This window comes from Rhipicephalus microplus, chromosome X (assembly GCF_043290135.1).
Source record: "Rhipicephalus microplus isolate Deutch F79 chromosome X, USDA_Rmic, whole genome shotgun sequence".
In the NCBI taxonomy this organism is placed as follows: domain Eukaryota; kingdom Metazoa; phylum Arthropoda; class Arachnida; order Ixodida; family Ixodidae; genus Rhipicephalus; species Rhipicephalus microplus.
Window position 1 is genome coordinate 317,930,786 of NC_134710.1, and position 24,326 is coordinate 317,955,111.

The 24,326-nt window shown below is 47.9% G+C and overlaps 1 protein-coding gene across 11 annotated transcripts in view; it reads right to left on the minus strand.

The window, feature by feature from the left end:
* Positions 1 to 1,204: 1,204 nt before the first annotated feature.
* LOC119185246 (uncharacterized) overlaps positions 1,205 to 24,326 on the minus strand; it is a 312,525-nt gene continuing 289,403 nt past the window's right edge. For all 11 annotated transcript variants that reach the window (XM_075879550.1, XM_075879553.1, XM_075879554.1 and 8 more), the window contains one exon: positions 1,205 to 1,450. Coding sequence is in view for 2 of the 11 variants with exons in the window: in XM_075879553.1 (XP_075735668.1) it covers positions 1,388 to 1,450 (63 nt within the window). In the remaining 9 variants the exon portion in view is untranslated. The remainder of the gene's footprint in view (positions 1,451 to 24,326) is intronic.

Consider the following 24,326-nt stretch of genomic DNA (forward strand, 5'->3'; position numbering starts at 1 on the left):
CCCATATCTGCATGTAATCTGCAAATGTCGTCAAAAGACGATAGTCTTATTTGTGGAGAGAGTGAACGAAACATTTATTTGATGTTCGGCGCAAGAAAATTGGTGAATGGTATTCTGAAGGCTCTGCGTTAGAGTGGCTCGAGCGTGTAGCGGAGGTGAACGAGCGCATCAAGTCACGTCATATGTGAGACATTAGCGCCATCTGTCAGTTTTATTGAAAAACGGAACGCATGGCTCCGAGACAGGTGTGCGCACCGGTCTCAGAGGTGATAAGATGTAGAACGCAAGGCGACGAGTAGGTGCCACCACCGTCTCATTTTAGCAAAGCATTAGAAACACTCACCTGTTCGTGCCAGCGTTGCATGGTCAGCGCTGCGTGATAAGCGCTACGGTCCATAATATCACCTATGTATGCGTTTTCTAGTAAAAGGCGCACATGCAGAACATATACGTGTTGTTCTGGTGCCGCAGACGTGCGCAATAATCGCTTTTTAATGGACAATTGCACAAGTATGAATGCTGAATTCTGAGCAATATTGGTGGGCGCTATGGATGGGGTGGGCCATTTAAAGTACCCGATGCTCTTAAGAGTGGTCAAAGAGACAGACAGACAGACAGACCAAAATTTTTGCGTTGAAGGTCCTCAAGAAAGACTATCGTCTTTAAAAAGATGAAGCACCCTAATGAGGGTGCCACATGACGATCCTGAAGAGATAAGAAATGCTACCCTAGTAGCACTGGGCCCGCGAACATCGGCCAGTAGCGTGGAAAAAAAAGAATAAGAAAGACTGAAAAGTGAGAGTAGAAATGTCTGAAAGGTTCCCTTGTCGAGGCTAGTCGAGTAATGCTGCCACTTTTTTTCTTCTCGTTTTTCTTCTTTTTTCAGTGGCCCTTATACACCTGCTGATCCAACCTCCAACAATCAGAGCCATAATTAATGGAACCCCGAACCCCGACTATTTCAATAAATCAAGAACGCAATGTTTCAGCCACGTTTCTCAGCATGAGGCTTAATGTTTGTTGCACCTTTCGCATATATTCGGGTGCAGCAGTGTAGTACAGCGCTTAAATAACAGGAGTGGTTTGGTGCAGAGTGGCACAGGTAAACAAGTTTAGTGCACAAATGCATGAATGCCGCACCGGTTCTACCCCAGAAGGAGAAAAGAATGCCTTTGACGGCGACGAATGAAACACAAAAGACAGATCAAACAAATAAATTGCATTTATGTACAATTAGTCCTCACACTATTGTACACAACATTACATTTCTGCATGATAGGTCAGTGCTGTCATCCAACAAAGCTTGTCCAAGAAGGTAGGTAGCCGCCCGCCGCCCCAGTTAGATGCCCCAGCTGCATCTTGCTGCATTTATTTAGTCACAACAGCTTCAAGATCTTTCTTCTCGTCCTAGTACAAGGCACTCCTCGCTGCCATCCCGCAAGGTGAAAAACTGCAACATTATCATTGAATAATAAATATACGTGACACCAACAGATACTAACAAATAACAGAATATCACCAGGACCATAAAAAATAATTTTCAATTCTCAAATAATGAGCTAAAGACACTAAATCTGCCTTTAGAAACCAAAACAGGAACTGTTGTTTATGTATGAAACTAATCGCATATCTGCCAAGTTGAAGGATTCTGAATCCGGAGATTTCCTCAAGAGGGGGAGGAGTGGCTTGACGCGCTGGGTTATTTCCCTCCCCCTTTTTTTGGCACCAAAAGAAAAAAAGGACATCGTGCAAATCTAGAGTGTCTGTGTGGGAAGAGAGGGAGGTCCCAATCACAAGCGCCAACATCGGTATTGTGGTCTTATAATAGCTTGGAGTGGCCAAACGAGGTAGGTTTCCCACTAAGGTGAGTCTCTCAAAGGGGGAGCGCGAATAGTACTCCCAAAATTTCGCTTCATTAAAATAATTAGTAAAATCTATTTCCATTTAATCATCTCACGTATGTCATCCTGGGGCACACATGAACGAACGGGATGGCACAGCTGGCTGCCGCAAAAGCGCTTGTCAAAGCTTTGGCTTTGCTCGCTACTAGATTCTTTGGACAGGAACACCAAAACACTTTTAACCTTCTTTTTACGTTTTTGATTGATTGATTGATTTGTGGGGTTTAACGTCCCAAAACCACCATTTGATTATGAGAGACGCCGTAGTGGAGGGCTCCGAAAGTTTTGACCACCTGGGGTTCTTTAACGTGCACCCAAATCTGAGTACACGGGATCTTTTTACGTTTTTACTGCCTTTAATCTACGGCTGCATTACCTACGTCTCCTCTGAGCTTGTAGATCACTATCGCGCCACCTCCGCCGCGGTTTTGTGCATGAGGGTTGTGGCAAAATGTAGTTCCCTTTTCAATCCGTGAGGATGGGCTGTGCACATGCCTTCAAAACTAAGTCGCTTTATGCTATCTATGATCAAATCTGCCGCGCTCTTGCCCACACAATTTGTGAAAGAATGCGTTGCTTCAACTGGTCGAGTGTTGGATGCGCGCACACTTTTAAAGTACTGTCAGTAACCTCGTTGCCATACATGATCGTGTCAAGAACGACCGCGGTTTCGTCCACAGCAATTGTATCAACATCGACACGCACTGTACAAGACAATGCACGCGTGCGCTGGTCGCACGCGTACTTCTGCAGCTTTGATTACGCCGCTCTTGATCGACCTTCGTTCGACAGTTTCTGTACTGAAGTTCACATCACACGCCGCGATTAGAGAAAGTGTTCGGAACATTCCAATTTTGGCCCGATAAAGACATGAATTTGGCTGGGGAATATCATGAATTCGTATCTGCCGCGGTTTTGCATCACTGGGACTACTGTTTATTTAGATGAACACCTCATAAATTCGTTTGAAATAAAATGCGCTGGTTTCGCGAAAAGCCTGGAGTAAATTGACCTGCATTTTTGTCAATGCAGCCACGCACGAAAATTTTGATTTCCGGGAGATTTTCATGACAACCATACAAATGGAAGAAACGGTCAAAATCCGGGAGAGGTACGCAATAGGTCCATGATTTAATAGGCCAACAATGACAGATATAGTAAATATTTTAATATTTTTATATTCATGATATGAATACAGCAAAATCTCATTAAGAAAATCAAGGCAGTAAAATGACATACCTACAAGCACCAGCGAGTGGTCAAATGGTTGAATTGCATGAGGATCTTATCCTGAGAGCCTACTGAACCAAAGTTGCGTCGTATCTGGCCACAACAATATTGGGATCTAGTATGCAAAGCCAAATTTTAGACATCAAACTGGTGAATTCTATGCTAATGAGAAGCGTCAGGGGGCGCATACATTGGTGTATAAACAGCTGGTACGTTTTTAACGAGAAAATGTTAGAGTTAGAGAGCCAGTAAACAGGCTTGTACTTTTTTTACACCCACCAAAAATGTTCGCGAATTCATACAGTAGACTGTAGCGACTACATTTTCCGAATGTTACAGCGCTGCATGCCCTGGAGACCCTTCATTTTGAAAAAAACAATTCCCACGTCTCTTTCCTTCTGACCAATCTCCCTTCTATGCGCAGTGACGAAAGCTCGCCCATGGGCAACTTAACGTGCCACTAAGCTAGTCGATTGGTCGTTTGCCTCACGAAATGGCCCCTTGGTCATGCAGTAATGCAGTTCCGGCCGAGCAGTCTGCATTTTAATTTCTCTGTGCTGCGCTCTGCCATTTTTCAAATCCTCAGACTACCGGGAGAAGTGGTATTGTCAGAACGAAGCATCTCGCTCCTTCACCACTAGAGGAAGGGTGCTCCTCGAACCGCAGTTTCTCGCCGCTCCGCTATGACATGTGCTCATGTTGGGGACACCCTGCTCAATCGTTGGCTATGCGCCGATGACGTATCACTGACGTCATGTCATGTTGCTGAAGTGAGCAGAGTCTTGACGACGAGCTACACCTTATTTATTTCACCAGCTGCGTCGCTCACTACTTGGAGAGAACGGAATGAGACAATTTTCTCTATTATAGGTACATGGTTTACATCAAAGAGGCACTGTGACAAAAATTAAGCGTGCAGTTTTCATCAGCTCTTCTCGAACTGTGGAATGCACCAGTATCATTGCACAAGTGGCAATGGCAAAAAAGCCATTATAATTTTTTTATATGAAGGAACAAGATTGTTTTAAGACTGGAGTGACACACAACGGCTATATTAGTGATCGGAAGTGACAAAATTTGCTGGCGTTTTCATACCTTTGACAGAAGTCACACATGGTGCAAGATAGGCCACACCATATTGTGCTAAAAACTTGAAATCATTCTTGGCACTTTCTCAGATACAATAAGATTCCCGATTTTAAATATAAAAATTCAAACACAATTGCAAAAGGACGCCAGAAGTGCTGCGCAACAGACATCGTGAGGCGAGTCACGCTGTATGTTTCTTCAAGATGTTCAGGGAGATTGGAACTGACCTTTGATATCACTGGGAGGTGAAATTCAAAAAGAAATGTTTTTTTTTTCTGCCATCTGCTGGGCTTTTGAAGGGTAACAGCTTCTGTTACCACGCACAGATTTCGATAATTCTATCGTTCAATATAGTATGCAGCACTACACGCACCCCAGCAGTGCGGAATGCCTACGAAAAAGTATAGCAGGGCGCCTCCAAGAGAAAAAAACTATGAGTTGAGTGACTGGCGAAGACAATTTCATGCAGCCCATTTCACACCAACCATCACTGATGGAGCATAGCGCTACTGCCTCGCGGACCGGGAGACTGTGGAAGGTAGCACATGGGCGCGTTCCACAACAGCCGCCGCAGGCAGACCTTTGCTCATGCAGTGTTTTATTTTCATACATGGTATCTGTGGACACCCTTACTGTTTACTTTAGTGACGATATCATCACTGAACGCATGTTAGTGCGCACTATGGCGACACCACAGAACATGTCGTCTCGCCACTGTCGTTCCCTCTCCTCGCTATCGCTTTCTTTCATCCTCAGCTGTGCTCTGCGTTTGCTTTAGGTAGAGGAGAAGGAGACGACGGGCAACGTCGAGGCGGCGAACGAGACTGATGACGTCGAGGCTACGGTGAGCGGCTGTGCTCCGTATCAGGGGCATCGAAGGGTGGAATGCGGCGGTAGCTGTCGGGGATCGGCGCCGAAGGCTGGAAAAGGCGGTAGCTATCGGCGCGGCGAGCAGTGTTATACTGTGTTCGGGAAGAAGACCAATTGTTGCGGCAATACCGTGCGACGTGCCTTATGCGGCGGAAGTTAAAGCCGATCGGCCGATCATCCGCCGTTCGCCATTCGGCCGGATTGCGAGAGCGTGGAAAAGATCGTTCCTGGGGCGGTGAGCTGGGGCGAGGCAGCGACCTTGAACGGAAGCCAATCGATCGAGACTGAGCAATGGCGCAGACATCGAAGCCCAAAGTGCTGAGTTCTTCCCGCACAACCGACTGTACGAAGCAAACCTGGGGTACTTGCGAATCGACGTGGTCGTTGGTGGGAAGAGCAGGTGTAATTGCTTCAATTTCCCGCCGGATGATTCGCGTAATTTCAGACGCCGGTGAAGACTGCCGATGAGTGGTCAGTCCATCTTCGCAGGAGGACGTCGCAGTGGTGTTCGGCAATCGAGTGAATGATCTTAAAATACGCCTGCTTTTGGCCTGTTCAGACGCCGGTATTTCTAAATAATTTCCTCGACGGTCGCGCAGTTCTGGCACAATAGCAGGTTGAACGCAACGTTCGCTATCCCCTTGAGGACGTGGCCAACCTTATCGGACTCCAACATGTCGTTGTAGACTTTACGACATAGAGCCAGCACGTCCTGTATATATTGTTGCGGCTCGGGGTTCTGTGTCGTATCCCACCGCTGACAACCAGTTGTTGGAAATCCCACCGCTGATCACCAGTTGTTGTGGCTCGGGATGTTGAGTCGTATCTCACCGCTGCCAACCAGTTGTTGCGGGTCGGAAGCAAGGTCGCTGGAGGATATGAAAACAAAACCCGGTCTCTTGTGGTAGCGTGGTGTAGCTTCGGGTTGAGGAAACGAACGCTTACGAGATGGGGATACGAAAAACAAACAGGTTTATGGCACTATTTACAAATATTTACAGCATGAGGTTAAGAGTTCGCAAACCACGAACGTGGTGGTTGAACCGCTACACAGTTCAGAGCCTTCACAAACTACGAACGTGGTGGTTGAACCTTTACTTGGTTCAGAGCGACGTCCTGCACTCTGCGGCGCCGTTATAAGCCCTGTCGGGCTCCTCCTTCTTCAGTGGAGCACCAATCACACACACACACAACAGGTGAGGGGTACGAGCATGCACGGCGCACGTGAACATCCAATTTTGCGTCAAGATCACTGCACTGAAAGGTGGCGCCGGAGGGGCTCTTGCTCGTCGTGTGTGTCACTGGTCGAGGGGTCCCAAGCTTCGGACAGCAGACATCAAACGGTCCGCCAATCTGTCCGCTCAATTAGCAGGGCACTTTGTGGCGGCAGTCGCCGTTTCTTCAAAGGAAGACGCTGTCTTTGTTGTCCCCTCTGGAACGGCTTACAGCTTCGTGGCGACACGACGTCTCATCCGCCGGCTAGCAGGGACAATACCTGGCGGGCATAGGCATCCGGCGAGTCGGCTACTTGTTTGAGGATTAAAAGAGCGCCGCTCCCATGTCAGCTCTCGACGCTGGTTCCAAGAAAACCTGGGTTTCAGGCGTGGGAACGCGGCCCGGCAACGCTTCTCAGCGACAGCATGGCGCCTACCGATGGCGGTCATAACAGCTTCCCCCTCGCCAGATGAGTCACGGAGGGCAGCGGTCAACACTGCTGCTCGCAGGGACGATGAAAGGGTCCGTAGTTGAATGCCAGGAACTGGCCTTCGCTTGTGGCATGGTCCGGGTGATTGCCGAATCTTCGACACCGTTTCTGAAACTCGACCACATGCATAAGCAAGCACTCGGCCCCCCTCGAACAAACCAAGCCAAAAGAGGGATGGCAAACCAATTTTCTTCACTAGCCTTAACAAAAAACTCACACTCAGAACTCTCAGGACTCACTTGCGCTGAGAAACCAGACGTGCTACTTTACAAATTTACATACGATGCACGAAAAAACTAAAATATCAATTTTGATACACCAAGAGCACTCCAGAATGGTTTAGAAAGAGCGGCTGAGTGCGTCCGCGTTTCCATTCAATTTGCTCTTTACAATGTGTTACGACCGCCATCGGTAGGCGCCATGCTGTCGCTGAGAAGCGTAGCCGGGCCGCGTTCCCACGCCTGGAACCCAGGTTTTCTTGGAACCAGCGTCGAGAGCTGACGGGGGAGCGGCGCTCTTTTAATCCTCAAACAAGTAGCCGACTCGCCGAATGCCTATGCCCGCCAGGTATTGTCCCTGCTAGCCGGCGGATGAGACGTCATGTCGCCACGAAGCTGTAAGCCGTTCCAGAGGGGACAACAAAGACAGCGTATTCCTTTGAAGAAACGGCGACCGCCGCCACAAAGTGCCCTGCTAATTGAGCGGACAGATTGGCGGACCGTTTGATATCTGCTGTCCGAAGCTTGGGACCCCTCGACCAGCGACACACACGACGAGCAAGAGCCTCTCTGGCGCCACCTTTAAGTGCAGTGATCTTGGCTCGAAATTGGATGTTCACGTGCGCCGTGCATGCTCGTACCCCTCACCTGTTGTGTACGTGTGTGATTGGTGTTCCACTGAAGAAGGAGGAGCCCGACAGGGCTTATAACGGCGCCGCAGAGTGCAGGACGTCGCTCTGAACCAAGTAAAGGTTCAACCACCACGTTCGTGGTTTGTGAAGGCTCTGAACTGTGTAGCGGTTCAACCACCATGTTCGTGGTTTGTGAACTCTTAACCTCATGCTGTAAATATTTGTAAATAGTGCCATAAACCTGTTTGTTTTTCGTATCCCCATCTTGTAAGCGGTCGTTTCCTCAACCCGAAGCTACACCACGCTACCACAAGAGTCCCTGTTCTGTTTTTCGCATCCTCCAACGTCCTGCTTCTTCCTTCGTCAACCGGAGGTGGGATCCACAACAACTGGTGGGCAGCAGTTGGATTCGAAGCTACAAGTGACAACAACAGTCGGCCCAGGAGAAGCAGCTGGCTCGAGACATGGATCACGTATGGGTGAGTGCTTGGCTTTTCCTTTGAGTGAACCAGGTTCTAAAGGAGGGTAAATTTTAGAACTGGTAGTTAACTTTGCCGAAAGACTCAGTTTCGCCGTTTCGGAAAGTTATTTCTGGAAGTAGCGAGCACTCAGTACGATCATGGACTTACGGGAGCTGCAGAAGTCAGACTTGTTGCTGTTGTGTGAGGAATTGGGGATCGATACAAAGGGTTTGGCACGAAAACCCATAATCATTCAAGCGATTAATGATTTGGGGGCTGTTGATGAGGAACTAAGTGAAGAATGGGACCTCATCATCGAAAGAAAACTAAGAGCAGCTCAGATGGAAGGAAAGAGTGAAGACGAAAGAGAAGGCCTCAAGCTAAAGTTTTTCAAACAAGACTATGAGTTGAGGAAGAGGCTGGGACCCCAGCAAAGAGTACTACTTCTCGAAAATGAGGCAGAGTTCGAGATGTCTAGGTACATGCAGCCATATGAGGTATCATGGGATATGGGCCTGTATCTTAGACTCTTTGAACGAAAGTGTAGTCAACTGAAGTGTGAGCGAGACACCTGGTCTCAGAAGCTACGCACGGTTCTGCCCTGCGAGGCAGCGGACGTTGTTGCGCGACTCAGTGAGCAGCACGCGAACAACTATGAAGTTATCAAATCAGAGCTAATCAGAAGATTTGGAAATTCTGTTAGCAAAAAGAAAGAAAGACTCAGACCAGAGTCTGAAAGCGAGGCACGTCGCAAAGAGCCGGAAGTTCAGGCGAGTCGGAAAGCGCTGGACGTTGAAGCGCGTCATGAAAGGTCAGAACCAGAAATCGCGCTAGAAAAGGGCCCGCATATTCTCGAATGCATCAATGTAAATGATGTAGAGAACGAGGCCTTCGCCGGTCTCGAGGTAGAGACAGTATTAAAAGACGGTCCTTGCGAGGATGAGGTGTGTGCCAGCAGCCCTAATGGGCTCAGTAAGGAGCTGGAAACCATCCCCATGCCTCGACAGGACGTCTCGAGATCGTCACATGCAGATAGGATTAGCACAGTGGCTAAACACAGTGAGAACGCGACGCTTCAGGAGTGCAGCGATGCCATCGGAGAGGGCCCAGTTAATGGTTTCATCGGCATTAACAAAGATAATTTGGCCCGGCAGTCCGTCGTGACACCGAGTTCAAAATGTTTGAGCGCGGGGAAAATTGTAGCACAAGCTCCAACGAGCTTCCCAACCCCTGAGTTCCCGACGCGACTTGATGATGGCATCGAGAAAAAGGGGGCAAGCAAACATCGCCGAAAACGAAAGAAGCGGAAGCGCACTGCACTGCGTAGGCCTAAGCCAGGTCCCACTCCGTCCCAACAAAGAAAGGGTAGGCCACTAATCCGTTTAAGGAAACGTCAATGGTGGCGTTCAAGAAGACCGAAGCGGCAAGCCAGATTTGGAGGGGGAAAAGAAGGTGCGTCACCCCAAGGAAAGGCGCGGTTCAGTTCGACGACTTCGGGAAAGCGGCCTTGTCGGAAGGGTCAAAGTCGAAAGGACAGAGTGGCTAAATACCGCGCAGGGGTGAATACAAAGAGGAAATGGCACAGGCCCCCCCCCCCCCAGCTTCTGGCGTCGCTTTCAAATTCCTACGGGGAATAGGCCGATGTGTAAAATGAGGTGTGACGGCAGTGCACTGCTTAGAGTTTGTGCATTTTGTAGCTTCTGGCGTGCAGGAAAACCGCCGGGACCGCGACCCCATCGTGTACGAATAAAGGAACCATGAGAAAAGGGGGAACGGTCAGTTCGAGTAACTTTTGCACAGGCATGTTAAATATTGCTACTCAGTGTTGCATTGGCGATGCAAATTAGAGTCATTTTAATTGTGTATAGGTTACAAAATTTGATGTAAAGTTTGCAGAAAGAAAACCGCCGAACTAGAAGAGCTTTAATCATTTCTACGAATATACCAAAAAAAAACTGAACAAAATGTTTTATTTTTTTAGTGTTTCAAAGGTTTAGTCTCATATTGCGTGCTTTCACTGTCATGTGGATGTGGCGTGAATGAGCGATTGAGGAAGAGTTAGAATAAACCTACCGACTTCGTAAAATGATAGAGTTTGACGCAACACAGAGGAGCTGTCGTTGCGCGCTATGAGAATTGAGAACCATTGGTGCATGGTTTTAGCATTAATTGTTGTGAGGTGCTTTTGTTGAGTACTGCACCTAGGATTACTTTTATGTCGTTCACTGTGTGTTACAACGTAACGTAAGAATAAGTCGTTAGACCAACTGCGAAGGATTAAGCGTTTTGATTAGTAGTGCCGTGTTTCTTGCAACGCTGTAGGAATGAGAGTAGTAATTAAAAAGCTCAGGAGAGCTCAGTGTCTTTTTTTTCTCTCAGAAGCGTTTGCATAAGCTGGTAACTTTAACCAAATGAGCCTTTTAAAAAGCAATGTTTTGTTGGCTATATTTTGAAGAGCGATTGGTCAAGTGATCATATGAGCGAAACAGTAAGCTTTTTTAATTCTGAGCAAATTAAGAGTATATTGGCCACAGTGTAGGCCAAAGATTCAGAAAAGCTAGATAGCTTTATGTCTCAGTGGTAGACAATTATGGGCGGCCGTAAACAAAGACGGACGTTCGGACAAAATTAGCGCTCACTGAATCCGAGTTCCTGACTGATGCTCTCAGCGGGACAGAACCGATGAAAGTAGTCAGTGATTAAAAGGAGGAGGCAGCCTTCTTAAGTGAAGAGGCAATACTGATCGTCATACGGTTTTGAAAGCTTCTGTTGACTACCGAGAATTAACGGTTCGGTGTTATGTGAGAGATCAAGGCCTAGGTGCCGTTCTATGTCAGGACGACAGTGGTAACAGGCAAAGCTGCGCTTTACTTGAGCCAGAATTTGGGCTCTCGTGAGATAACGTACTGCGCTTCAGGAAAGGAGTGCGCTTACCTTGTGTAGGCCATTTCTACGTTGCAGCGTTATCTCGGAGGTGCTAAATTTAAAGTAGATACAGACCATTGTCCCCTTGGCTGCAAACCATGACATCGTAGAACAGTCGCCTTGTGAGGCGGAGCTTGATCCTTCAAAAGTATAATTTTGGCATTGTAAAGAGCAAATTGAATGGAAACGCGGACGCGCTCAGCCGCTCTTTCTAAACCATTCTGGAGTGCTCTTGGTGTATCAAAATTGATAAGTTAGTTTTTTTTTGTCGTGCATCTTATTATGTAAATATGTAAGGTAGCACGTTTGGTTTCTCAGCGCAAGTGAGTCCTGAGAGTTTTGAGTGCGAGCTTTTTATTAAAGCTAGCAATGAAAAATTGGTTTCCCATCCCTCTTTTGGCTTGGGTTTGTTCGAAGGGGGCCGAGTGCTTGCTTGTACATGTGGTCCAGTTTCAGAAACGGTGTCGAAGATTCGGCATTTACTCAGACCATGCCACAAGCGAAGGCCAGTTCTTGGGATTCGACTACGGACCCTTTCGTCGTCCCTGCGAGCAGCAGTGTTGACCGCTGCCCTCCGTGACTCATCTGGCGAGGGGGAAGCTGTTACGACCGCCATCGGTAGGCGCCATGCTGTCGCTGAGAAGCGTAGCCGGGCCGCGTTCCCACGCCTGGAACCCAGGTTTTCTTGGAACCAGCGTCGAGAGCTGACGGGGGAGCGGCGCTCTTTTAATCCTCAAACAAGTAGCCGACTCGCCGAATGCCTCTGCCCGCCAGGTATTGTCCCTGCTAGCCGGCGGATGAAACGTCATGTCGCCACGAAGCTGTAAGCCGTTCCAGAGGGGACAACAAAGACAGCGTATTCCTTTGAAGAAACGGCGACCGCCGCCACAAAGTGCCCTGCTAATTGAGTGGACAGATTGGCGGACCGTTTGATGTCTGCTGTCCGAAGCTTGGGACCCCTCGACCAGCGACATACACGACGAGCAAGAGCCTCTCTGGCGCCACCTTTAAGTGCAGTGATCTTGACTCGAAATTGGATGTTCACGTGCGCCGTGCATGCTCGTACCCCTCACCTGTTGTGTGCGTGTGTGATTGGTGTTCCACTGAAGAAGGAGGAGCCCGACAGGGCTTATAACGGCGCCACAGAGTGCAGGACGTCGCTCTGAACCAAGTAAAGGTTCAACCACCACGTTCGTGGTTTGTGAAGGCTCTGAACTGTGTAGCGGTTCAACCACCACGTTCGTGGTTTGTGAACTCTTAACCTCATGCTGTAAATATTTGTAAATAGTGCCATAAACCTGTTTGTTTTTCGTATCCCCATCTTGTAAGCGGTCGTTTCCTCAACCCGAAGCTACACCACGCTACCACAAGAGTCCGGGTTTTGTTTTCGTATCCTCCAGCGACCTTCCTTTCGACCGCAACAACTGGTCGTCGGAGGTGAGATACGACTCAGCACCCCGGGATCACAACAAATGCCAAAATTATACTTTTGAAGGATCAAGCTCCGCCTCACAAGGCGACTGTTCTACGATGTCATGGTTTGCAGCCAAGGGGACAATGGTCTGTATCTACTTTATATTTAGCACCTCCGAGATAACGCTGCAACTTAGAAATGGCCTACACAAGGTAAGCGCACTCCTATCCTGAAGCGCAGTACGTTATCTCACGAGAGCCCAAATTCTGGCTCAAGTAAAGCGCAGCTTTGCCTGTTACCACTGTCGTCCTGACATAGAACGGCACCTAGGCCTCGATCTCTCACATAACACCAAACCGTTAATTCTCGGTAGTCAACAGAAGCTTTCAAAACCGGATGACGATCAGTATTGCCTCTTCACTTAAGAAGGCTGCCTCCTCCTTTTAATCACTGACTACTTTCATCGGTTCTGTCCCGCTGAGAGCATCAGTCAGGAACTCGGATTCAGTGAGCGCTAATTTTGTCCGAACGTCCGTCTTTGTTTACGACCGCCCATAATTGTCTACCACTGGGACATAAAGCTCACCAGCCTCCCGAAAGCTTAACCTAAGCTGTGACCTAACGGTCTACCTCAACGGTTAGGGAAAGCTTGATGATCTTCTCATGGTCACTCGATCGATTATTTTTGGCAGAAAACATCGACAAAACTTAGGCGACAAACGCTGCTTTCTTGAAGGTTCGTTTGGTTAAAGTTACCTGCTTATGCAAACGCTTCGAAGTAAAAAAAACCACTGGGCTCGCCTGAGCTCCTTAATTACTCCCATTCCAACAGCGTTGCAAGCTACACGGTACTACTAACCAAAACGCTTAATCCATCACAGTTTGTCTAAATTCTTTCAAACGTTACGTTGTAACACAACGTGTACAACACAAAAGTAATTCTACGTAAAAACACCTAAAAAGCAATTGCATAGGTTTTATGCCAAAACCGTGCAATAAGATTCTCAATGCGCGCAACGGAAACTCTACCGTGTCGCGCCAAACTTAATCATTTTACGAATCACTTGGTCTGTGTTAACATCTTCCTTCAAATGCTCGTTCACTCCAAATCCACTTGACAGTGGCATACGATATAACACTAAACCTTAAAAACACTCGAAAATAACACTTTTTCTCGGTTTTTACCTTACGCAAATTTTCGCACTCGTGATTAAACTAATTCGATGCTGACTTTCAGCCTTTGGTTCGGCGGTTTCCCTTTTTTTAAAAAAAATTAAGACCGCATCTTGTAACCTACAAACTTAAACAGACCAATATGCATCTCCGATTCAATAATCAGTAGCCATTTTTAACACGCACGTGCAACCATTGTTAAAACTGACCGCCCCCTTTTCTCAACTAGATTCCTCTGAATCGCACACGATGGGGTCGTGGTCCCGGCAGTTTTGGAGCACGCCGGAGGCTACAAAATGCACAAACACTAAGCAGTGCACTGCCGTCACACCTCATTTTCCACTTCGGCCTGTTCCCGTCAGGAATTTGAAAGGGACGCCAGAAACAGGGGGAAAACTGGGGCCACTGTCCCTTTGTGTTCGCCCCGACGCGGTTTTTAACCACTCTGCGCTTTCGACTTTGATCCTTCGGGCAAGGCCGCTTTCCCGAAGTCGTCGAACGCAACCGCGCTTTTCGTTGGGGTAACGCACCTCGTTTCCCCCCTCTACACCTGGCTTGCGGCTTGTGCCTCTCGGAACGCCACCATGGACGTTTCCTGGAACGGATGAACGGCCTAGCCCTTCGTCTTTCTCGAGATGGAGTGGGATCTGCCCTAGGCTTACACAGTGCGGTGCGCTTCCGCTTCTTTCGTTTTCGGCGATGTTTGCTTGCCCCCTTTCTCTCGATGCCATCATCATGTCGCGTTGGGAACTGAGGGGTTGGGAAGCTCGTTGGAGCTAGTGCTACGTTTTCCCCCACGCTCAAACATTTTATACTAGGTGTCATGACGGACTGCCGGGCCAAATTATCTTTGTTAATGCTGATGAAACCATTAACTGGGCCCTCTCCGATGGCATCGCTGCACTCCTGAAGCATCGCGCTCTCGCTGTGTTTAGCCACTGTGCTTACCCTATCTGCATGTGACGATCTCGAGACGTCCTGTCGAGGCATGGGGATGGTTTCCAGCTCCTTACTGAGCCCATTAGGGCTGATGGCACACACCTCATCCTCGCAACGACCGTCTTTTGATACTGTCTCCACCTCGAGACTGGCCAACGCCTCGTTCTCTACATCATTTACATTGATGCATTCGAGAATATGCAGGCCCTTTTCTAGCGTGATTTCTGGTTCTGGCCTTTCATGACGCGCTTCAATGTCCAGCGCTTTCCGACGCGCCTGAACTTCCGGCTCTTTGCGACGCGCCTCGCTTTCAGACTCTGGTCTGAGTCTTTCTTTCTTTTTGATAACAGAATTTCCAAATCTTCTGATTAGCTCTGCTTTCACAACTTCGTAGTTGTTCGCGTGCTGCTCACTGAGTCGCGAAACAACGTCCGCTGCCTCGCAGGGCAGAACCGTGCGTAGCTTCTGAGACCAGGTGTCTCGCTCACACTTCAGTTGACTACACTTTCGTTCAAAGAGTCTAAGATACAGGCCCATATCCCATGATACCTCATATGGCTGCATGTACCTAGACATCTCGAACTCTGCCTCATTTTCGAGAAGTAGTACTCTTTGCTGGGGTCCCAGCCTCTTCCTCAACTCATAGTCTTGTTTGAAAAACTTTAGCTTGAGGCCTTCTCTTTCGTCTTCACTCTTTCCTTCCATCTGAGCTGCTCTTAGTTTTCTTTCGATGATGAGGTCCCATTCTTCACTTAGTTCCTCATCATCAGCCCCCAAATCATTAATCGCTTGAATGATTATGGGTTTCCGTGCCAAACCCTTTGTATCGATCCCCAATTCCTCACACAACCGCAACAAGTCGGACTTCTGCAGCTCCCGTAAGTCCATGATCGTACTGACTGCTCGCTACTTCCAAAATAACTTTCCGAAACGGCGAAACTGAGTCTTTCGGCAAAGTTAACTACAAGTTCTAAAATTTAACCCTCTTTTAGAACCTGGTTCACTCAAAGGAAAAGCCAAGAACTCACCCATACGTGATCCATGTTTCGAGCCAGCTGCTTCTCCTGGGCCGACTGTTGTTGTCACTTGTAGCTTCGAATCCCACCGTAGATGACCCGTGTTGCTGGGGATCCTACCGCTGCCACCAGTTGTTGTGACTCGGGGTGCTGAGTCGTATCCCACCGCTGCCACCAGTTGTCGTGACTCGGGTGGTGAGTCGTATCTCACCGCTGCCAACCAGTTGTTGTGGGTCGGAAGGAAGGTCGCTGGAGGATACGAAAACAAAACCCGGTCTCTTGTGGTAGCGTGGTGTAGCTTCGGGTTGAGGAAACGAACGCTTACGAGATGGGGATACGAAAAACAAACAGGTTTGTGGCACTATTTACAAATATTTACAGCATGAGGTTAAGAGTTCGCAAACCACGAACGTGGTGGTTGAACCGCTACACAGTTTAGAGCCTTCACAAACTACGAACGTGGTGGTTGAACCTTTACTTGGTTCAGAGCGACGTCCTGCACTCTGCGGCGCCGTTATAAGCCCTGTCGGGCTCCTCCTTCTTCAGTGGAACACCAATCACACACACACACAACAGGTGAGGGGTACGAGCATGCACGGCGCACGTGAACATCCAATTTTGCGTCAAGATCACTGCACTGAAAGGTAACGCCGGAGGGGCTCTTGCTCGTCGTGTGTGTCGCTGGTCGAGGGGTCCCAAGCTTCGGACAGCAGACATCAAACGGTCCGCCAATTTGTCCGCTCAATTAGCAGGGCACTTTGTGGCGGCGGTCGCCGTTTCTTCAAAGGAAGACGCTGTCTTTGTTGTCCCCTCTGGAACGGCTTACAGCTTCGTGGCGACACGACGTCTCATCCGCCGGCTAGCAGGGACAATACCTGGCGGGCATAGGCATCCGGCGAGTCGGCTACTTGTTTGAGGATTAAAAGAGCACCGCTCCCCCGTCAGCTCTCGACGCTGGTTCCAAGAAAACCTGGGTTCCAGGCGTGGGAACGCGGCCCGGCTACGCTTCTCAGCGACAGCATGGCGCCTACCGATGGCGGTCATAACAATATATGAGATATGCGGCTCTGTGGACGTCTGAGCACGTATATAGACAACTCCCCCTTTGCAGACGCCTTTCGACCGATGGGCTTCCCAAATATGTCACGAAGCTTCTCCTTGAATGTGTCCCAACTGCCGATCTCCTCCTCATTGTTCTCGTACCAGACCTTGGCCGTGCCTTTCAGGTAAAACAGCACCTTGGCCAGCATGAGAGGCGGGTCATACCGGTTGAGCGCGCTGGTGCGTTCGTAGTCAGTTATCCAGTCGTCAACGTCAACTTCGTCCGTGCCGCAGAACGTTCCTGGATGTGTCGGATGCGTTAGCACGTACGTGGGGGGGAGGGGGCGGTGGAGGCATTGCCGTGGATGGTGCAAGCGTCGCCGAGGCTGCTGGAGAGGTGGCCGTGCACCAGTCCCGTGTTTCATCAGGGAAACTCCGAATCGACGACCACTGCAGAGCTCCGTTGTATGGCGCTTCATTACCCAGCACGTCCACCAATTTGTTACGGGGATTACAAATACACGGAAGAAAGAAACGAGTGTATTTGCTATATTTACAGGTTGGTGTGACACGCCAGGGCTGCTAGAATCTTGCGCACCGAATCCGCTTCTTCTTCATCGAAGCGTCTACGACGGCAGAGCCATGCCCACTGCCTCGTAACAATATGATTGTAAGGGACGCCCAAGAGAACACATCCGGAAATTTCAACTATGTGGTGCTTTTTGATGAGCACTGAAATTGCACACTACGCAGCCTTCCAGCATTTCCCCTCCGTCAAAATGTGACCAGCGCGCCCGGTTTTGAATGTCGCAACTAGGGGCGCAGCCAAGGGGAGAAGTTGGGGGTGTGCAACCCTTCACTCGAAATTTTTTATTTTCTAGCATATATATACATGCACAAATGCAAATGCAGACACAAGCATACAGTACGTATTATTGACCCCCCTCCCGACATTTTGGCCAGCAGCCGAGCGCTGTAACCACTGATTTACCATGGCAGACCTGAGAGTTAAATGAAATACATAAACATATGCTATAGACACAGCAGGCAAGAATCTCACTTATTTATCAAACGCAAGGAGAGTAGACACAGCAGGCGAAGAAACTCGCTTATTTATCAAAGGCAAGGAGAGCTGAGTTTGTGCGATGAGATACGATGAAACAGTGTGTAGCCGAAAACAAACACAAACAAAATATGCAACTAGTCGATGCGCTCGCCCGTCTTAAATGTACAGAATATAGCAAACGTCTTTGTTGAATGCTGACGCATTACCTTGATGAGTTAATTCGACGAAATGAATGCCCACGCAATTTCCTGCAGGCGCTAGAAGCATCGGGGGAGTGTTTCTAGGTGGACACTATAGGTGACGGAGACTAGGACGAGTTCATTTCTTTCTGTGATGTAGGGCTGCAGACGCCTTTGGGTTCATTCTACTAGCATACAAGTACGCGCTGTAATAAAAAAGATTAGGCGTGCCCGACTCCTGCATCTCGGCATCGCTCTCCTCGCACTCATACGCACCGGCCATAGGGCGGTGTTGGGGGTGAGAGCGGTGGTTTCCGTTTATCTATTATTTGAAAATGTTTTAACAGACTAACTCAATTATTTGAACAACAGAAATCGATTATGATTATTCAACTAATCGTGCCCATTTAACCCACTATTCGTTCATTGCTTTTACCATCCCTACCGCGAACCTAAACATCGTATCAGGCGCGCTGCTCTTGGATCATTGCTCGAGTGCGATCTTATCGACGGCCAATCATGTCTTGTACCAACTCCGTGACAACATGCCGAGCCGTAGCCTAATCACTGTTGGTGTTTTTAGATGGTGGTCACAGCCTATCAAAGTTGCCGTTTTGTACCAAATCAATGCAACTCTTTTGGGCGGCTCTACTTGAAGGAGAGGGGGCTTAGGTGGCGTTTGTAACACTGAAATGGTGGTTTGCAATTCGACTGCAATGTATTGGATATGGGGTGACAGCCCGTGAAATCAAATGATTGGTACTGTTCAGCGCATAAAATTTCACTTCTGATAATGCCTATAATCTATGTGGCCTAAAACTACAGCGTATATACTAGTACTTCCTACCTGCCAACCTGGCAACAGAAAAATTTGTAAAACCCCGGGGCAGGAAAGGGGGGGGTACTGACTTTCTTTTTAATTTATAGATACGATAGATTTGCTTTTAGCGACAAGCCATAATCTGCCGCCATAAGTCAAATGGACACGCTGAATTATTTCCCCCCCAATTTCGGCACCAAAAGAAAAAAAACAAGAGGGTTGTGTGTGTGCCAAACGCAAGCACAAACATCGGCGTTGCGGTCACATAATGGCTTAGTGATCGAACACACGGAGGTAGGGTTTGCTACTAAGGTGAAAGGAGGAGTGCAAATGGTCCCGAAATTTCGCGTCGTCAAAACTAGCAATAAAAATCGATTTTCACCAAAACAAATAGCTTTAGTCTTCACACGTGAACGAATGGGACGGTGCAGCTGGCTGCCGCGAAAATGCGGGTCAAAGCTATGACTTTGCTCGCTATTAAATTCTTTAGACCGTAACGCCGAAACGCTTCTAGTCTTTTTTACCGCTGCGTTAGCCACGTGTCCTCGAAGCTTGTAGATTGATATCGCATGACCACCACCCCGGTTTTGTGCACGGTGGTTGTGGCAAATGGTAGTATTTTTTTTAATCGACGCGCGTTCAAAACTAAGTCGTTTTATACTATCTACGATCGCAACTGCCGGGGTTTCGCCCACAGAGTTTACGGAAAGTAGTGTTGCTTTGACTGGTCGAGCGTTGGCCGCGCGCACTTTCTGAGTTTTGAGTTTTGTCAGTAACGATGTCGCCACACACGATCGCGTCGAACGACCACAGTTTCGTCTACAGGAGTTGTGGCAACGACAGCCACACGCACTGTAGAAGACAGTGCGTGCGCTGGTCCCACATGCACATCTGAAGCTTCGAGCACGCTGCACTCGATCCGTCCTCGTTAGACGGTTTCGGTGCTAAAGTTCATATCACACGCCGCGGTTAGGAGAAGTGTTCGGAACATTCAAATTTTGGTCCGATGAACGCATGAATTTGGCTGGGGAATTTCACGAATTCGTATCTGCCGTGGTTTCGCATCACTGAGAGACTACTGTACGTTTAGATAAACGTCTCTCAAATTTGTTCAAATATTAAAGCGCGGTGAGCTCGCAAAAAACCTCGAACGGACTGACTTGCACTTTTGTCAATGCCGCCAGATCTCGCATGCAAATTTCGATTCCCCGGAGATTTTTATAGCAATCGTACAAATGGAAGAAACGGTTGAAATTCGGGATGAAAACACGCCGTAGCCAATTGTGGAGGCCACGCTAGTTTACTAATTTCATTTTTCGTATTGGAAATGAAATAAATTTTGCAAAATGTCAGGCAAGATTCGTAAAACCGTAAGCGCGGTCGAAATTCGTACATTTTACGGGAAAATCAGAAGAGTTGACACGTATGGTACTCAAACATAATCTGCGAACTCCCGCGATGGCGCTTTATTTTCGCTGTTCATCATTTTTTTCATGTTAATTTCATTGGCATTATGAGTTTGTCGATGTTAATTTTTGAAAATTTGAATGCGCACCACATTCCATGTCTCAATTCGTGAAAAAAACATCGCGTATACGCGAACACCCCCATAAGCATAAACATAGGCGTTGCCATCTTATAATGGCTTAGAGTGTCCAAACACACGATGGTTGGGTTTCTCAGCTAAGGTGCGAGACTCAAAGAGGGAGCGCAAATACTTTTGAAATTTCGCGTCAACAAAATAAATAGCAATATTTGTTTTTGTCAAAAAACAAAACAACTCTCCAATGTCTTCTTGGGGCAAATGTGAATGAACGAGATGGCGCAGCTGTCTGCCACGAAAGCACGGCTCAATGCTTCGCTATGTTACTAGGCTGTTTAGACAGGAACGCCAAACGCTTAGTAAATCGTTATCGCTTTCGCATCGCCACGGCTGCATTTTTGTGCACGGCGGTTGAGGGCAGACCGTAGTCCAGTTTTTGATCGGCGTGCGCTGGCTGCTCACGTGCTTTCGAAGCTAAGTTGTTTATTGAGCTATCTATGATCTCATCTACTACTATTTTGTCCACAGCATTTGCGGAAAGCAGCGTCGCTTAGACTGGTTGAGCATTGGAGGTTCCATCCTCTAATGTCAGGCAAGATTCGTAAAATCGTAATCGCGGTGGAAATTCGTAATTTCACGGGAAAGTCGGAAAAGTTGACAGGTATGGAACTAATACGCAATCTGCAAACTCCTGCGATGGCGCTTTATTTTTGCAGTTTATCATTTTTTCATGTTAATTTCATTGGCAACACGGTTTTGTCGATGTTAATTTTTGGAAATTTGAATGCACACCACATTCCATGCCTCAATTCGTGGGCACGCAATACTGCATGCTTAACACGTTTTGTGCTAGTGTAGCCTATAAAGAAGGTTGTTTCAACTGTACTAGAGCGGATATTTGTGAGTTTGTCGGCGTTTATGTTATCCGTGCTCTATACTAGTCAACAATAAAAATTTCGAAGCTTTACCCGCGTATTATGCGCACCCCAAACATGGAACCGGATTTCCTTAAAAAAACGTGAGCCTATTATGCGAGTAAATGTGGTTATTCTCAGTCAGCTAGGTATTGGTTCCTCTTCCCTACAAATGATGCCCCGTAACCAAAATATTGTGCCATATACCCACGGACGCTGCCCGATTGCTGCACAGTGCATTGGAGGTTTCATCCTCAAATGTAAGGCAAGATTCGTAAAATTGTAAGCGTGGTCGAAGTTCGTACATTTTACGGGAAACTTGGAAGAGTTGACAGGTATGGTACTCAAAAGTAATCTGCGCTCTATACTAGTCCAAAATAAAAATTTCGAAGTTTTACTCGCGTAATAGGCGCTGCAGAAGACAGTGCGTGCGCTGTCAGCTATGATCTCTTCTACTGCTGTTTTGTCCGCATTATTCGCGGAAAGCAGCGTTGCTTTGACTGGTCGAGCGTTGGAGGTTTCGTCCGCAGTGGTTGTGGCAAACCATAACCACACACACTGCAAAAAGCAGTGCATGCGCGGCTTCCAAATCTTTGAGCCCGCTGCTATCGGCCTTCGTTCGACGGTCTCGCTCTCACCCCCCGCGATGAGAAAGTGTTCCGTATAATCGAATTTTGGTGCAATAAACACAACGTAATTCAGCTGGAGAATTCAACGAATTCGTATCTGCCGGTGTCACCTCACTGATTCTACTGTATGTTTAGATGAATGCCTCCTAAATTACAAAATGCCATGGGTTCCCAAAAAGCCTGGATCGGATTGGCCTGCATTTTCGTCAATGCAGCCACATCAAGCACACAGAAATTTCGATTTCCGGGAGATTTTCATGACAACCATACATACAATCGTAAGAAATGGTCGAAATCTGGGAGACACAGGAGGTATGCGCTTTTCTTCACCTTTATGAATCATTGAACACTGCTTGCACACATACTTACCCCCGAATGCAGAGATGTTACTTGACTCGTACTTGACTCGTTCTTGACTCAAGACAGTCTTGCCGGTCGCCATAAATCGTTCTCGAACTTGCGGATGACTTGAAGGCGACTTGGCTCGGTCGAAGTCAGGACAAGTTTCAAGTCAGCTGCGGGGCTTGCTTGAAAGCGACTTCACGCGTTATTCCAACATGGCCACCTCTCGAATGGACGTCGCGTGAAAGGTGGCCGCTTTTGAGTTTGCTTGCCTCGCCATAAGCGTAGCATTTTTTGAGGCGCACTGCCTGCCGAAGATTCTTGGAACCGCTTTACGTGACTAAGGAAATCCGATGGAGTTGTACGATGAGCAACAATTCCACGCTAGGTATAGATTCATGAAGAACGCCGTGGGGCAGCTGCTCGTTATGTTGCCGCTCCGTGAAAGTGGGGACAACCGAAGACAGCCCGTGCATCCAGTGTTACAGCTACTGATGGCTCTCAGGTTTTACAGCGCTGGCACATTCCAACCAGTTGCCGGAAATTTCGTCCGCATTCCGTAGTCGACAGTGTGCCGTGCAGTCGGAAAAGTTACGCTACTCATCGCAAAGCACCTGTACGTGATGCTGGTGCGCTTTCCGCAGCCGGCGGACTGTTATGAAGTGGCTGAGTTCCCTTGCGTTACAGGTTGTGTCGACTACACACACGTGCGTATTAATAGCCCCGGTGTCAACAACGCCGAAGTGTTCCGTAACCGCAAAGGCTATTTCTGTTTTTCTATAACACGACGACACTTTCCGTCTCTCTCGGTAAAAAAAAAAAAATTGACTCGGTGCTGTGTCCGTGTGCCTCGTCTATCATTTCGTCCCGTCTAGGGCGCTGTTTCTCGCTCAGAAAGGCATCGCTTGTAGCACAACGCTACGTAAAATTACACACAAAAAAAAGAGGTGCCCCTATCACGGGTTTTCTTATCCGCGTCACCATCATGCAGCGATACATTGCTGCACCCCGCGAGACAGAATTCTGCTGAGGGCAATGTCCTGACCCCTGCTTTTTCTCTTGTTTACCAAGCTCAACAAAAGGATACGAATCACATTTGTTCCCAGAACTTTTTTTTTTCATAATAACTGTGACCTAGCCCATTACAGGCATGCACACAGGCGAACAGAGGCAAATACCGTGAAAATCGCGTCACCTCGTGAGCTAGGTGTCAGCACAAATACATGCCATGGCGTTCGATTGAGAAAAAAAAAACGACGAGAGAACCCAACGCGATGCTTGTTTCTCATCCAAACAAGCAACCGTGGAGAAACGCACCGCATTTGGGCGGCCACTAAAACCAGCGGGCAACGAACGCTTTACAGAAGCAACACTGCGCATCGCTGTGGTGGCAGGCACCACGTGCCGCTCGTTAGCCGTAAAATGGCAAGAATATGCTTGTGGCCCTTCGTTTTTATAGTTATTTTAAAACGTAGGGCCTTTTTTTTGGTGTAATGCATGCCTTACGCGAACAACTTCATTATTACCCTCGTTAGCAGGCGAGCAGCGTGTTTCTGCTTTGAAGCTCATTCTTGACTTGACCAAGCAAGACAGCCTGAGCATCTATGAAACGCGAAGGCTGACTTGGGCGTTTTGAAGTCTGCTGCTTGCTTCGCGCCGACTTGCTCAAGTTAAGTTGAAATCGCGAACCAAGTAACATCTCTGCATTCGGGGGTTAGTTATTTTCAACTCCAGAAAACGCTCCATGTGTTGGCAACAGTGGTCGAAAAAAAATGGCTGCGCTTAACAGGGCCAACGCGGCACTTTCGCTATGGTTTCGCTTGGTGCTGTGCTTAAGTTTTTCATTGTAACATTGAATTAAGTTACTTCTATGAAAGTGAAAGTGTGCTGGCCGTGGACCGCTTCATTCTCCCACATGAAAGATCTCACGAGCGAAACAGTGGAAATAGTAGCACAGACATCGAGCCTCTCAGGAAAACGGCGTCATACTTTTAGTTGAAGAACCTATCCAACGTGCCCAAGGTTATAGATAGCAACTGCTCATGTGTACGGGTTTCTCCGAAAGGTGCAAGCACTTTTGCGCTGCATTGCTGCACTGTTACAGGCAAGGCCTTGTCATTTTTAGAGGTAACTACAGTCGAGCCCACATATAACGGCCCCACTTAAAATGAACTTTCGCTCAAGATGAACAATACTCGCGTGACAATGAAAATATACAT